Source organism: Thalassophryne amazonica, chromosome 2, assembly GCF_902500255.1.
Source record: "Thalassophryne amazonica chromosome 2, fThaAma1.1, whole genome shotgun sequence".
Taxonomy (NCBI): Eukaryota; Metazoa; Chordata; class Actinopteri; order Batrachoidiformes; family Batrachoididae; genus Thalassophryne; species Thalassophryne amazonica.
Window position 1 is genome coordinate 93,414,561 of NC_047104.1, and position 16,416 is coordinate 93,430,976.

Below are 16,416 nucleotides of genomic sequence, written 5' to 3' on the forward strand. Positions count from 1 at the left end.
AAGCTGGGACATGTCCACCTCTCCACAATTTCTCTGATACTCACTCGACTGGTAAGCACTAAAAGGCATGTCCCAGCTTGTCCTTCTGGCACTCTGAAACGGAGGTGTTCTTTGTCTCGCTTGTCGTCGTGACGCGCAAAGCGTCCGCTCCTTTCCATGACAAAAACTCCTCGTAACAGTGGAATGTGCCATTCATTTCCAAACTGGACGCTGTGTTTTTTCTGGGACGTCGTCTGGACTAGCACAGGAATTGTGAAAAGACGTGGACATCAGCACTTTTTCGGCAAATTGAGACAGACGTGCGAAGGAATTCCGCGGTGCCGCAACGTGCAAAGCAACGCCGTGATGAAGCGTCACAGAACATGTTCTGGCATGTCCAGGCTCATCCACAATTTCTTGGATAATCACTCGACTGAAAAACCACCGACAGCTGTCTGAATGCCATCTCAAAGCCGTCCTGTGAGACCAAAACGGAGGTGGTTTTGTGTCGGTCCAGCAGCGAATCCATCATGACGCGCGAAGCGTCCGCTCGGCTTTCCACGACAAAATCTTTTGTTAAAAGTGAAATCTGCAGGAAAATGGGTGATATCCAGCTCTTGTGATAACCAGAGAAAGTGCACACAATGATCACGGATCCACAGAGCGATCCGTTTAGAAATGAAATGGTCGTTCAGCCTGTCGATGGCAGCTGGAGCGCGGCGCACCCCACAGCTGCTGAGGGCATCCTTAAAGCGACAGTAACATCCCTTAATGTCTTTGAAGCCCATAAAATTTTCACCAAAAACCACCTGAATTTCTCGAATGGTGTCCACATGGATGTGCCTCACAGTTTCTAAAAAAAATTTGATCAAGCAAAGCAGCAGTCTCTCAGCCATTTCCCTGACAATGAAAATCCGCCGAGGGGGGTGGACCACTCCTCACTCAAAGCCTGCTCACAGGCGAATGACGCAACCGACAGGCGTGAAAAAAAATCACGCATGCGCATGAAGGTTCAAGGTTGGCTCATGCAAGCACACGTGATTCAAATCCATATGGTTTTTTAAAAAAAATAAGGTCGGTTACTTTTCTAATAGACCTCGTACTTTCAATTTGAGTCTAAGGAAGATAATATTAGAACTTTTTATACAACCCAAATTCCAATGAAGTTGGGACGTTGCATAAAATGTAAATAAAAACAATACAATGATTTGCAAATACTCTTCAAACTATTCAATTGAATACACCACAAAGACAAGATATTTAATGTTAAAACTGATAAAATGTATTTTTTTTTGTGCAAATATTTGCTCATTTTGAAATGGATGCCTGCAACACATTTAAAAAAAGCTGGGACAGTGGTATGTTTACCACTGTGTTACATCACCTTTCCTTCTAACAACACTCAATAAGCGTTTGTGAACTGAGGACACTAATTGTTGAAGCTTTGTAGGTGGAATTCTTTCCCATTCTTGCTTGATGTACTACTTCAGTTGTTCAACAGTCTGGGGTCTCCGTTGTCATATTTTGTGCTTCATAATGTGCCACACATCTTCATTGGGTGACAGGTCTGGACTGCAGGCAGACCAGTCTAGTACCCGCACTCTTTTAATACGAAGCCACGCTGTTTTAACACGGGCAGAATGTGGCTTGGCATTGTTTTGCTGAAATAAGCAGGGATGTCCCTGAAAAAGACGTTGCTTGGATGGCAGCATGTGTTGCTCCAAAACCTGGATGTACCTTTCAGTATTGATGGTGCCATCACAGATGTGTAAGTTGCCCATGCCATGGGCACTAACACACCCCCATACCATCACAGTTGCTGGCTTTTGAACTTTGCGCCGGTAACAATCTGGATGGTCTTCTTCCTCTTTTGCCCGGAGGACACGATGTCCATGATTTCCAAAAACAAGTTGAAATGTGGACTCATCAGACCACAGCACACTTTTCCACTGTGTCTGTCCATTTCAAATGAGCTCAGGCCCTGAGAAGGCGGCAGCGTTTCTGGATGTTGTTGATTTATGGCTTTCCCTTTGCATGGTAGAGTTTTAACTTGCACTTGTAAATGTTGTGACAAGCTGTGTTAACTGACAATGGTTTTCTGACATACTCCTGAGCCCATGCGGTAAGATCATTTACATAATGATGTTGGTTTTTAATGCAGTGCCGCCTGATGTTGGATTTCGGCCTTGTCACTTACGTGTACAAAGTTCTCCAGATTCTCCGAATCTTCTGATTATATTATGGATTGTAGATGATGGAATCCCTAAATTCCTTGCAAGTGAATATTGAGAAACATTGTTCTTAAACTATTGGACTATTTTTTCAGGCAGTTGTTTACAAAGTGGTGATCCTCGCCCCATCTTTGCTTGTGAACGGCTGAGCCTTTTGGGGATGCTCCTTTTATACCCAATCATGACACTCACCTGTTTCCAATTAACTTGTTCACCTGTGGAATGTTCCAAACAGGTGTTCTTTCAGCATTCATCAACTTTCCCAGTCTGTTGTTGTCCCGTCCCAACTTTTTTGAAATGTGTTGCAGGCATCCATTTCAAAATGAGCAAATATTTGCACAAAAACAAAAAAGTCTATCAGTTTGAACATTAAATATCTTGTCTTAGTGGTGTATTCAATTGAATATAGGTTGAAGAGGATTTGCAAATCATTGTATTCTGTTTTTATTTACATTTTACACAACGTCCCAACTTCATTGTTACCAGATTCAAAGTTATCAAAATGAAATTTAGCGAAAGCTAATTGGTCCGCTAATGGTTTCTGACTTTATCTTAAAAGCTAATCCACTACCAAAAAGATAGCTGCAGAACTGTCTATTAGCTACAATGAATAATCATTTAATTTCTTCTAACTGGGTTAAGCTCACCAACTGGACACTGGCCTTGTGCATTGGGTTGTGGCACATCCACCAGACTGCCAACATCATCAAGAAGTGCCATGGTAACCCGTGACACTTTCCTCCTTAGGTTACCATAGACAGAATTTCCGATTGTATGCAACAAGCCGTTCCTTAGTCCATCCAAGCTTTGCACAAGAGCCAGATTCTTCTGGGCTAAATGGCCTCCTCGATCTCCTCCACTGGATCGCGACAGTGCCTGCAGGAGTAAGCTGTGCATGGATTCATCCTCTGCAGCTGTCATGTCATTCTGGGAGACATTACCAAACAAAACATCTTGCCTCATGGCCTCAGGAAGCAAGCTGAAAGGCTTTAAACGTCCAAACACACCCGAGCCCTTATTTGGGTCAGCACCTTCCCCTGGTGGGTGCACACTGACTACGGGCTTCCAATTGTGAGTTTCCAGGAAACGCAGCAGCTCCTGAAGCCAACTGACATTGAAGGCACAGTCGCTACGACCCTTCAGTGCACAGATGAAACTCTGCAGACCCGCACTGGCCTGACCATAGGTGCCACTAACCAGAACCTGAAGCGCAGCTTCCAGCACGGCACTCACTGTTTTCCAGTTCTGTGTTACGAAAGCCAAAAATGGTTTATGTATCTGGCGCTCTGCAATAGTGATGACACTCTGCAACAACCCCAGTAGCCAGTCCCAGTGAGGGCTTCCCCTCAGGGACAAAAACCAGTCCTGCACTTTCACACTGGGCCGTGGTGGCACACGGCCATTCCACGGGTTCCCCATGGCAGTCCCGTCAGATTGGAGAAGGTAATGCAGTAATGTCTCCCACAGCTGCCCCTCAACGGACACAGTTGGTGACTCCTCAATCTCAGCGCCCATCTCTTGGAGGTACTGAGAGATGTTGTAGAGAAACCCAGAGAGACGGTGCCTGTCAATTGGCTTGTTTAAAGAAGGTAGGTTCTTGCCAGAAAGTAGACCCAGTGCCTTAAAGCTTCCCATAATGCTCCTCATTAAAGGGTGCTCATTCTGGTCCGTGCTTGCTTTCGGAAAAGGTTGTTGAGGATTCCACCCACCTCCTTTACTCCATTTAGAAATCAGCTCCTTAAGAATGGCATCTCGGTGGCCTTCTTTACTCCCTTTAGAGACAGCAAGACAAGAGATATGCAAGAAATGAATGCAGCAGTAATCAATAACAATTTAGCATTTCAAGTTAACAAGGTTATATTATACAAATTCTGTTTACAACCCAAATTCCAATAAAGTTGGGACGTTGTGTAAAATGTAAATTAAAAACAGAATACAATGATTTGCAAATCCTCTTCAACCTATATTGAATTGAATACACCACAAAGACAAGATATTTAAGGTTCAAACTGAAAAACATTTCAAAAACGTTGTGTGCAACAACAGACTGAGAAAGTTGATGAATGCTCAATGAATGCCCTGTTTGGAACATTCCACAGGTCAACAGGTTAATTGGAAACAGGTGAGTGTCATGATTAGGTATAAAAGGAGCATCCCCAAAAGGCTCAGCCGTTCACCAGCAAAGATGGGGTGAGGATCACCACTTTGTAAACAACTGCCTGAAAAAACAGTCCAATAGTTTAAGAACAATGTTTCTCAATAGTCAATTGCAAGGAAGTTAAGGATTCCATCATCTGCAGTCCATAATATAATCAGAAGATTCTGAGAATCTGGAGAACTTTTTACACGTAAGCTGCAAGACCGAAAACCAACACTGAATGCCCGTGACCTTTGATCCCTCAGGCGGCACTGCATTAAAAACCAACATCATTGTGTAAAGGATCTTACCGCGTGGGCTCAGGAACATGTCAGAAAACCATTGTCAGTTAACACAGTTCATCGCTACATCTACAAGTGCAAGTTAAAACTCTGCCATGCAAAGTGAAAGCCATACATCAACAACATCCAGAAATGCCGCCGCCTTCTCTGGGCTCAAGCTCATTTGAAATGGACAGACGCAAAGTGGAAAAGTGGGCTGTTGTCTGATGAGTCCACATTTCAAATTGTTTTTGGAACTCATGGATGACGTGCCCTCTGGACAAAAGAGGAGAAAGACCATCCAGATTGTTACCAGAGCAAAGTTCAAAAGCCAGCATCTGTGATGGTATGGGGGTGTGTTAGTGCCCATGGCATGGGCAACTTACATATCTGTGATGGCACCATCAATGCTGAAAGGTACATCCAGGTTTTGGAGCAACACATGTTGCCATCCAAGCAACATCTTTTTCAGGGACGTCCCTGCTTATTTCAGCAAGACAATGCCAAGCCACATTCTGCACATGTTACAACAGCGTTTGCTTTGTAGTAAAAGACTGCAGGTACTAGACTGGCCTGCCTGCAGTCCACACCTACCACCCATTAAAAATGTGTGGCGCATTATGAAGTGCAAAATACGACAACGGAGTCCTCGGACTGTTGAACAATTGAAGTTGTATATCAAGCAAGAATGGGAAAGAATTCCACCTACAAAGCTTCAACAATTAGTGTCCTCAGTTAACAAACGCTTGAGTGTTGTTAGATGGAAAGGTGATGTAACACAGTGGTAAACATACCACTGTCCCAGCTTTTTTGAAACGTGTTACAGGCATCCATTCCAAAATGAGTAAATATTTGCACAAAAACAATAAAGTTTATCAGTTTGAACATTAAATATTTTACCTTTGTGGTGTATTCAATTGAATATAGGTTGAAGTAGATTTGCAAATCATTGTATTCTGTTTTTATTTACATTTTACACAATGTCCCAACTTCATTGGAATTGGGGTTGTATATTAAAATCTGACAACACATGTCTGAGATGTTCACAGGCATTTAAATTGAGATCAAAGACAAAATCTATATTTTGACAGTGGACAAAAGTCAATTTCACAGATGGATGCAAGTTCATTTGGGGTGTGTCCAAACACACTTTGCTGTTTTAACAGCAGTAAAATGCTCACACAAAGTCAGACACACAAGGGTTTAATTTACTGTGATTATTTGACACGGTGCCTTAGTGGTTAGAACTGCAAGAAGGACCCAGGTTTGCGTCCCACCTGATCCTTTCTGTGTGTTTGCATGTGATCTCCATTTTGCATGGGTTTCCTGGGTGCCCTGGCTTCCTCCCACTTCCTAAGATTTGCAGGTTATGTGAATTGGAAACTTATTTAACATATATGTGACTGAGTTATCTGTCTGTATGTTGGCACTGCAACAGACTGGCAGCCTGTCCAGGGTGTGCCCTGCCTTTCATCCTATGGCTGCTGGGATAGGCTCCGGTCTTGTGGGGGACTTATGTTGTGATTTGGAGCTGAACAAATAAATTTAACTGAATTGAAAATTCTGGACAAATATGAAACATTCTGTTTTTAGAGTGCTGGCAAGATACAGTTTGGTTTAAAAGAAGAACAGAAACTTGAACATGTCAAAGGTAATACGATACTCAATTATTCCCTCTTATTATAATCAGCCTGATTTGTCCGCAGCGAAACATTAAAGCCCCCGTCACACATAGCAAAAATGTGAAGGAACCAACCCAACACGGCAAATATTGCCATAATCCGATGCAGTCGGGAGGAAAAGAGGCGTGGTCAGCAGTGCCAGAATGCATCCAGATTACCTCGTCCACACCTGCACGATGGCATCCAAAGCACATGTAGACAACAGTTTAGATGACGCAGACTGCTGTCAGATGGCCATAAAAAGCGCTGAAGACTGCCCGATGTCCAAATGTCTGGATGGCAAACACGGGACCAGAGTGGGAGGGAGCACTGTGTTCCTCCCTTTGCACAGTCCCTGCTGGTACTGGACACTGGAGTACAACCAACATATGGACCAGACTCACGCCATATGTTTCAAAGCCGGCAAGATGCGGTCACTCACTCACTCATGCAATCACATCTGTGCTTGTCCTCCACTTCCCAGCACTAGTGACCTGACGTGCGTGTGTGTAGAGCAGGGGTCCTGGACTGAAGACATGATTGCTGGGTGTGTATGTGTGTGTGTGTGGTCACAATGACTGAATGAGCAGCTATGTGGGCGCGTGTCTGCCAGCTACTGGACACTGCTGGCAGTGGGCCATGCTGTCCCATGCGTCAGACGCAGCCTTTGCAGGGAACTTTAGTTTCTTTTTTGTGTGTGTTTTGGCTCACTTCAGCAGCACAACACAACTCTGTTCACTGCAATGAGATTTATCTTTGCGAGGTTGATTCCAGCACACAGCAGCCAGGTGAGAGGATTTTAACCACAGGCTGCGGTCCCGGCTCTGTCAACTGTCACCTGCAAAAGTTCTCCGATGACTGCAATCGTTGTCCTCATCACTGATGAGGATGACAGAGGGTACAAAGGGATGACCCAGGACTTTTTGGACTGATGTCAGTGGAACCACCTCCAGATCAATGCTGGGAAAACCAAAGAGCTGGTGGTGGATTTTGTGCAGGTACAGATGCTCTCCATCAACACCGGTGAAGGTCCAGGGAACAGATATTGAGATAGTGGACTCTTACCAGCACCTGAGTGTTCACTTAAACAAAAAATTGGCATGGTCAAATAACACTACTGCACTTTACAAGAAATGCCAGAGCAGACTCTACCTGTTGTGGTCCTGTGGAGTGCAGGGGTGCTCCTGAGGACCTTCTTCGACTTTGTAGTGGCATCAGCCTTTTTTTTACAGAGTGGTCTGCTGGAGCAGCATCACAATTGCTGAGAGGAGGAGACTTGACAAAGTGATTAGGAAGGCCAGTGCTGTCCTGGGATGTCCCCTGGACTCAGTGCAGGAGGTGGGAGAAAGGAGGATGATGGCTAAGCTGTCATCCCTGCTGGAGAACGCCTCCCACCCCGTGCATCACAACCTGACTGCACTGGAAAGCTCCTGCAGTGATGGGCTGCTTCACCCAAAATGCATGAAGGAGTGATAGATACCGCAGGTCCTTCCTTCCTACTGCTGTCAGACTCCACAACCAGCACTGTTCCCGGTATAACCAGTCAGATCACTCAAATCATTAATATCATTATAGTAACAATTGTTCAGACATTTCCAATAATACTGCACATTCTGTGAAATAATACTTGCACACCCATTGAACACTAACGTGTGCAATTTACGAAACATTCCTTTTTCTTGCTTGTAAATAATGTATTCTATTGTATATATTGTTATTCAGCACGGAACTTGACTTCCATGTGTTTTTTTGGTATTCATTTTCTTTTACCTTATTTTTGCATACTTTGCACAGTTGTTCTGCAACTATCCCTTTTCTGCAATATCATCGTAAATTTCCCAGTTGTAGGACTAATAAAGGATTATGTTACCACCCCAATTCCAGTGAAGTTTGGATGTTGTGTAAAATGTAGATAAAAATAGAATACAATGATTTGCAAATCCTCTTCAACCTATATTCAATTGAATACACCACAAAGACAAGATATTTCATGTTCAAACTGATAAACATTATTGTTTTTGTGGATGCTTGCAACACGTTTCAAAAAAAGCTTGTTGTGTGGGCCGCTGAAGAGGAGGTACTGCTGGCCCACCACCACCAGATGGCGCCCTGCTTGGAGTGCGGGCTTCAAGCACGAGAGGGCGCCGGAGCCACTGGGAGTGACAGCTGTCACTCTTCATCAGCACCAGTTGTCACTCAGTCAACTCATCACCATCTCCATAAAGGCTGGACTGCGACTCCACCTCCTCGCCGAGAAATCAGCTACCATTCAGGTAATTTTCTCTGCTGACTTAAAACATTGAGTAATAATCTGAACTTCTTTGCAGCCGTTTTCCTGTGGATTCCTTATCTGTGGGATTGGCGTTTGGTGTGATCAGCGACGGCTTCGCTTCACACTCCAACCAGATAAGTGGTTAGACAGGAGCTGCACGAGTGTGTGATTGGAGGTGGAGGTGCTCCCTCCTCATTGTGTACAGACTGTGGGATTACTGAGTGTGCGACCTCACACCCATCAGGACTGTCTCTGTTCTCTGCCAGCAGTACCGGGTCTGACTGCTGAAGACAGCGGCCACCTGGGGCGCAGGGCTTGGCGGCTCCGGTGTTCTTCAGCTCCGTTGGCGGTGGAAGCTGTGTGGGATCCGGCTCTTCTCTCACCAGACATCTTCTATCGTCGAGCCTGCCCACACGTCACCTGGTGTATGATTGACAGTCACCATATTGTTATTGTCTGTACGTCGTTGTGCGATTCACAACATTAAATTGTTACTTTTGGCTTATCCATTGTCCGTTCATTAACGCCCCCTGTTGTGGGTCCGTGTCACGACACTTTCACAACAAAGCTGGGACAATGGCATGTTTACCACTGTGTTACCTCACCTTTTCTTCTAACAACACTCAATAAGTGTTGGGGAACTGAGGACACTAATTGTTGAAGAACTTTGCTTTTGAACTTTGAGCTGGTAACAATCTGGATGGTCTTTTTCCTCTTTTGTCCAGAGGACATAACGTCCATGATTTCCAAAAACAATTTGAAATGTGGACTCATCAGACCACAGCACACTTTTCCACTTTGCGTCTGTCCATTTCAAATGAGCTTGGGCCCAGAAAAGGTGGTGGTGTTTCTGGATGTTGTTGATGTATGGCTTTCGCTTTGCATGGTAGAGTTTTAACTTGCACTTGCAGATGTAGTGACGAACTGTGTTAACTGACAATGGTTTTCTGAAGTGTTAATGAGCCTACGTGGTAAGATCCTTTATACAATGATGTCAGTTTTTAATGCAGTGCTGACTGAGGGATCGAAGGTCACGGGCATTCAATGTTGCTTTTCGGCCTTTCCGCTTACATGTAGAAAGTTCTCCAGATTCTATGAATCTTCTGATTATATTATGGACTGTAGATGATGGAATCCCTAAATTCCTTGCAATTGAACGTTGAGACACATTGTTCTTAAAATGTTGGGCTATTTTTTCATGCAGTTGTTCACAAAATGGTGATCCTCACCCCATCTTTGCTTGTGAACAGCTGAACCTTTTGGGGATGCTCCTTTTACACCCAATCATGACACTCACCTGTTTCCAATTAGGTGTTCTTTAAGCATTCATCAACTTTCCCAGTCTTTCCCAGTCAGGATTAAGGTCCTTAACCCGCCATTGCTCCCGGTGTGTAGTGAGCGCCTTGTATGGCAGCACCCTAACATCGGGGTGAATGTGAGGCACAATTGTAAAGCGCTGTGAGTGTCTGATGCAGATGGAAAAGCGCTATATAAATGCAGTCCATGTATTTGTTGCCCCGTCCCAACTTTTTTGAAATGTGTTGCAGGGACCCATTTCAAAATGAGCAAATATTTGCACAAAAACAATAAAGTTTATCAGTTTGAACATTAAATGTCTTGTCTTTGTGGTGTGTTCAATTTAATATAGGTTGAAGTAGATTTGCAAATCATTGTATTCTGTTTTTCTTTACATTTTACACAATGTCCCAACTTCATTGGAATTGGGGTTGTATCTTATCTGTCCAACCTGTCTGACCACCTAATCTACACATTTTCCATCTTTCCCTGCTCTGTCACAAGCTGATGAGTACCAGTTTAAAAGCAATTTTAGAATCAGAGCCATGGAAACCAAAAACTGCTGCATATATTCTTCCGTATAGGCATAACCAAACTATGTCGAGCAGTTTTCTACATCCAGTGTGTACTAGTATCAAACAGCACTGTGATACATTCAAGTCTGCCAATGTAATGTGGAAGAATGAAGAAAATGTCAATGTCATGAAGCCTCTTAATACAGAACTCATCGCTCCAGGCCTAACACGACTTGCACAAGCTGTTTCTTGTTATTTTTGCTTGTTTCCTGTCAGCTGGCTTCTTTGTGTTCTCAGCCTGCACAAGCAAACCTTTTGGACATCCTTGTTGCAATCCCTCTATAGTCTTCACTTCATGTGCTTGTACTTATTATCTGTGCTAAACATCACATCAACTTTCAGTGGCATCATGTGAAATAGTTCCTCCGATATATGCTTCAAATTTACATTGGTGTCTTTCAAACAATAGGACATTAATTCAGTCATTTTTTTCAAACTCACTTACTCCAGTTAGGGGTCACTGAGGAGCTGCAGCCTACCCCAGCGGTCTTTTAGAGAAAGACGGGGTACACGCTACCAGAGATCTGTAGCCCTCCCTATGTTCAGTTTACAGTCACCAACAATAGAACACGTCTATTTATTTATTTATTTTTTTTAAATAAATCAAATTTTGGCTTCTCCCATTTTTGAGTGGGTCACCACAGCAGATCCAGAATTCAATTTGGCACTAGTTTGATACCACATGGCCTCCATGAAGAATATCCAGGTGTACTGCTAACCTTGAACTCAAGCCCGATTGTTCTGTCGGAGTTATTTTCATTAGTTACTTCATCCAAACCATCAACATGTTTATTAGACCCCATTCCTACCAGGCTGCTCAAGGAAGCCCTACCATTATTTAATGCTTCGATCTTAAATATGATCAATCTATCTTTGTTAGTTGGCTATGTACCACAGGCTTTTAAGGTGGCAGTAATTAAACCATTACTTAAAAAGCCATCACTTGACCCAGCTATCTTAGCTAATTATAGGCCAATCTCCAACCTTACTTTTCTCTCACAAATTCTTGAAAGGGTAGTTGTAAAACAGCTAACTGATCATCTGCAGAGGAATGGTCTATTTGAAGAGTTTCAGTCATGTTTTAGAATTCATCATAGTACAGAAACAGCATTAGTGAAGGTTACAAATGATCTTCTTATGGCCTCGGACAGTGGACTCATCTCTGTGCTTGTTCTGTTAGACCTCAGTGCTGCTTTTGATACTGTTGACCATAAAATTTTATTACAGAGATTAGAGCATGCCATAGGTATTAAAGGCCCTGCGCTGCGGTGGTTTGAATCATATTTGTCTAATAGATTACAATTTGTTCATGTAAATGGGGAATCTTCTTCACAGACTAAAGTTAATTATGGAGTTCCACAAGGTTCTGTGCTAGGACCAATTTTATTCACTTTATACATGCTTCCCTTAGGCAGTATTATTAGACGGTATTGCTTAAATTTTCATTGTTACGCAGATGATACCCAGCTTTATCTATCCATGAAGCCAGAGGACACACACCAATTAGCTAAACTGCAGGATTGTCTTACAGACATAAAGACATGGATGACCTCTAATTTCCTGCTTTTAAACTCAGATAAAACTGAAGTTATTGTACTTGGCCCCACAAATCTTAGAAACATGGTGTCTAACCAGATCCTTACTCTGGATGGCACTACCCTGACCTCTAGTAATACTGTGAGAAATCTTGGAGTCATTTTTGATCAGGATATGTCATTCAAAGCGCATATTAAACAAATATGTAGGACTGCTTTTTTGCATTTACGCAATATCTCTAAAATCAGAAAGGTCTTGTCTCAGAGTGATGCTGAAAAACTAATTCATGCATTTATTTCCTCTAGGCTGGACTATTGTAATTCATTATTATCAGGTTGTCCTAAAAGTTCCCTAAAAAGCCTTCAGTTAATTCAAAATGCTGCAGCTAGAGTACTGACGGGGACTAGAAGGAGAGAGCATATCTCACCCATATTGGCCTCTCTTCATTGGCTTTGTGTTAATTCTAGAATAGAATTTAAAATTCTTCTTCTTACTTATAAGGTTTTGACTTATAAGGTCCCATCTTATCTTAGGGACCTCGTAGTACCATATCACCCCAATAGAGCGCTTCGCTCTCAGACTGCAGGCTTACTTGTAGTTCCTAGGGTTTGTAAGAGTAGAATGGGAGGCAGAGCCTTCAGCTTTCAGGCTCCTCTCCTGTGGAACCAGCTCCCAATTCAGATCAGGGAGACAGACACCCTCTCTACTTTTAAGATTAGGCTTAAAACTTTCCTTTTTGCTAAAGCTTATAGTTAGGGCTGGATCAGGTGACCCTGAACCATCCCTTAGTTATGCTGCTATAGACGTAGACTGCTGGGGGGTTCCCATGATGCACTGTTTCTTTCTCTTTTTGCTCTGTATGCACCACTCTGCATTTAATCATTAGTGATCGATCTCTGCTCCCCTCCACAGCATGTCTTTTTCCTGGTTCTCTCCCTCAGCCCCAACCAGTCCCAGCAGAAGACTGCCCCTCCCTGAGCCTGGTTCTGCTGGAGGTTTCTTCCTGTTAAAAGGGAGTTTTTCCTTCCCACTGTAGCCAAGTGCTTGCTCACAGGGGGTCGTTTTGACCGTTGGGGTTTTACATCATTATTGTATGGCCTTGCCTTACAATATAAAGCGCCTTGGGGCAACTGTTTGTTGTGATTTGGCGCTATATAAAAAAATTGATTGATTGATTGTTAAGCATACTAAGCATACACAACCATGGTGCCACCACACCACACACCATTACCATCCACAATTACTTGCACTGTATCTTCCTGTGCTGGTACACTGCCATGGTCTGATCCTTCTTCTAATGACTTGAACCCCTCTGACTGATCTCTTTTAGCCATGCAGCCATCAGCTGTGCAGATACTGAGTGGAAACGGGGCCAGAAAATACTTGAAGAAATTTGTCTGTGATAACTGTATAGCAGTATTACTTTACTAAATATATATTCCACAACCTTATTATTTTCTGATATGTTTTTTGTTTTTCTTTTCCCAGATTTGTCACAAATACTGACAAGGAGGTAAGGTACTGACATATTTTTGACTATTAAAGCTGAAGAAAAGCTCAAGCATCAAGTGTAGAAATTCTGTATATGCCAGCATGTCTTTGGTCATGCAAATATTGACTCTTTGCATTACTGTTTTTTGTTATATGCAAATAAGGCAGGTTGACCAAAATAAAAGAATGAACAATTGAGTAACAGAATGACTTTGTCATTTTTTGAATTTCTGGTGCTCCTTCAAATCAGCATTTTCAGCTGCATTTTAACCAGAAAGCTTTCATTTTTGTACAGAATATTCAAAATGTGTTAAGTTCTACGAATGAACATGAAAATGAGCCTGAACAACATGAAAAATGAAAATGGATGTGATTAAATATTTGTACTGTTGTGGTTCAAAAATATGAAGTTTTGCCATGGGAAGAACAAAACTTTACATAGTGCAAATAAGGGTGCCGGTGGGGTTTTTTTTGTGTGCTTTTTGTTTGTTTGTTTTTTATTTGAAGTAACATTTTAATACCTATGGAAAATGTCCTTGGGGGGGCAAATGATAGGCCAGTCTAATTACAGACAAAAATGTCTTGTGGAATTAAAAGCCAGTTTTAGGTTTCTAAGAACAAACTGTATCTGTGCCTTTAAATGCAAAAAAGCTGTTGCTTGTGAATACCACACCTCTTCTATGAAAGGAGATCACTCATGAAGGATTCTTCACCACACACTCATCGTCAACCGCTTATCTAAGGTCGGGTCACTGGGGGCTGGAGCCTATCCCAGCAGTCACAGGGCGTGAGGTGGGGTACATCCTAGACAGGACACCAGTCTGTTGCAGGGCCACATATAGACTGAGAAACACATTCACACCTGCACACACACCTACGGACAATTTCAAGTTGGATTCAACACCACATGTTACAAATTAGCCACTGGCCTAAATCTTTAGCATCTGTCTCCAAGACATCTTGTGACCGGTATTAACTTTCTTAAAAGCTGTTGAGTGCTCACCTGTATTTTCAGAGGATCCTTGTCGCAGTAAAACAGCACAAACTATGATGCATGTTAAACTGAGGGTAGACATCACTGTTTTTTTCTCTTCCATCTTTATCTCATGCCGATATGCTCACTGAGCCAGTGCTCACATTTTTCTCCTGTTGGTATAAGAAAAAAAAAGTTCAAATTGTTGTGATTATCTTTCTCCTTTGTAGCATTTTCCGGGATGGGATGTACCCACAGGGTAAAGTATCTCACAGGAGAGGGGCATTAAACCTTAATGACGGGCTAAAACATCACATTACTGTGTTCAGAGCATGCATACTAAACCATCAGCAATTCAGTTACATTTTTACAAATTACACCACCATGATGACTGCAGGCTTGCAACAAAGAGAATATATAACAATTACCAGTAAGTACCAATATATATATATATACGAGGTCTGTCCGTAAACTATAGGTCCTTTTTATTTTTTGCAAAAACCATAGGGATCTGAATCACGTGTGATTGCATCAGCCAAGGTTGAACCCTCGTGCGCATGCGTGAGTTTCCCCACGCCTGTCGGTGACGTCATTCGCCTGTGGGCACAGCTTGTGGGAGGAGCGCTCCACCCCCCTCGTCGGATTTTTTTGTTGTGAGAAAATGGCCGAACGCGTGGAGCAGCGTTACTGCATTAAATTCTGCCAGAAACTTGGCGACAGCCAGGCAGAAACTATTCGAAAAATCCAAACAGCTTTCGGAGATGAAGCCATGAGCAGCACACGGATTAAGGAGTGGTACAACCGGTTTAAAGACGGGCGCGTAACGGTGGAGAGCGAGCTGCGCTCCGGTCGGCCATCAACGAGCCGAAATGACGAGATCGTTTCCAAAGTGCACGCTGTGGTTATGCGGGATCGTCGCTTGACTGTCCGAGAAATTGCTGAGGAAGTGGACATTGGCAAGACTTCGGCACATTCCATCATAACGGACGATTTGGGCATGAAACGAGTGGCGGCAAAGTTCGTGCCGAGGTTGCTGACGGCGGAGCAAAAGCACCTCCGTGTGGAAGTCTCACAGGACATGCTGGACTCCATTGACACTGATCCCAGCTTTATGGACACTATAATCACCGGAGATGAGTCCTGGGTGTACAGGTACGACCCAGAAACCAAATTTCAGTCATCACAGTGGAAGCATTCCACGTCGCCAAGACCGAAGAAGGCGCGCCAAGTGCGCAGCAACATCAAGGTAATGCTGACTGTTTTTTTTTTACTCCCGTGGTGTGGTACACCACGAGTACGCACCACAGGGTCAAACAGTAACAAAGGAGTATTACAGGGATGTCCTCCGTCGTCTACGTGATAGTGTGCGGCGCAAGAGACCGGCGTTGTGGGCCGGAGGAAATTGGCGCCTCCACCACGACAACGCGCCAGCTCATTCCTCTCATTTAATTCAGACTTATTTGACCAAAAACCAGACTCCGGTGGTTCAACAGGCGCCTTACTCCCCTGACATGGCCCCTTGTGACTTTTGGCTCTTCCCAAAACTTAAAATACCATTAAAAGGAACCCGATTTGAGACAAGAGAGGACATTATGGCTGCGACGACGGCGGAGCTGCGCGCCATCCCGAAAAAGGCATTTTTGGAATGCTTCCAACAGTGGCGACAACGCTGGGAGAAGTGTGTGGAGTCCCAAGGAGAGTACTTCGAGGGTGATTAGGTTTCCAACCCTCCAGGTAAGCCAGTTTTTTTTCCCAGCCAATGGTCCGATACTTTTCGGACAGACCTTGTATATATATATATATATATATATATATATATATATATATATATATATATATATATATATATATATATATATATACACACTCAACAAAAATATAAACGCAACACTTTTGGTTTTGCTCCCATTTTGTATGAGATGAACTCAAAGATCTAAAACTTTTTCCACATACACAATATCACCATTTCCCTCAAATATTGTTC

At 43.2% G+C, this 16,416-nt stretch overlaps 1 protein-coding gene across 1 annotated transcript in view; it reads right to left on the reverse strand.

Moving 5' to 3' along the window:
• The window catches only part of LOC117527211 (stereocilin-like), a 131,560-nt gene that overhangs the window by 105,185 nt on the left and 9,959 nt on the right, over window positions 1-16,416 (reverse strand). Inside the window, 2 exon segments of the mRNA XM_034189429.1 lie at window positions 2,858-3,982; window positions 14,463-14,605. Coding sequence (XP_034045320.1) covers window positions 2,858-3,982; window positions 14,463-14,556 — 1,219 coding nt within the window. The 5' untranslated portion in view covers window positions 14,557-14,605.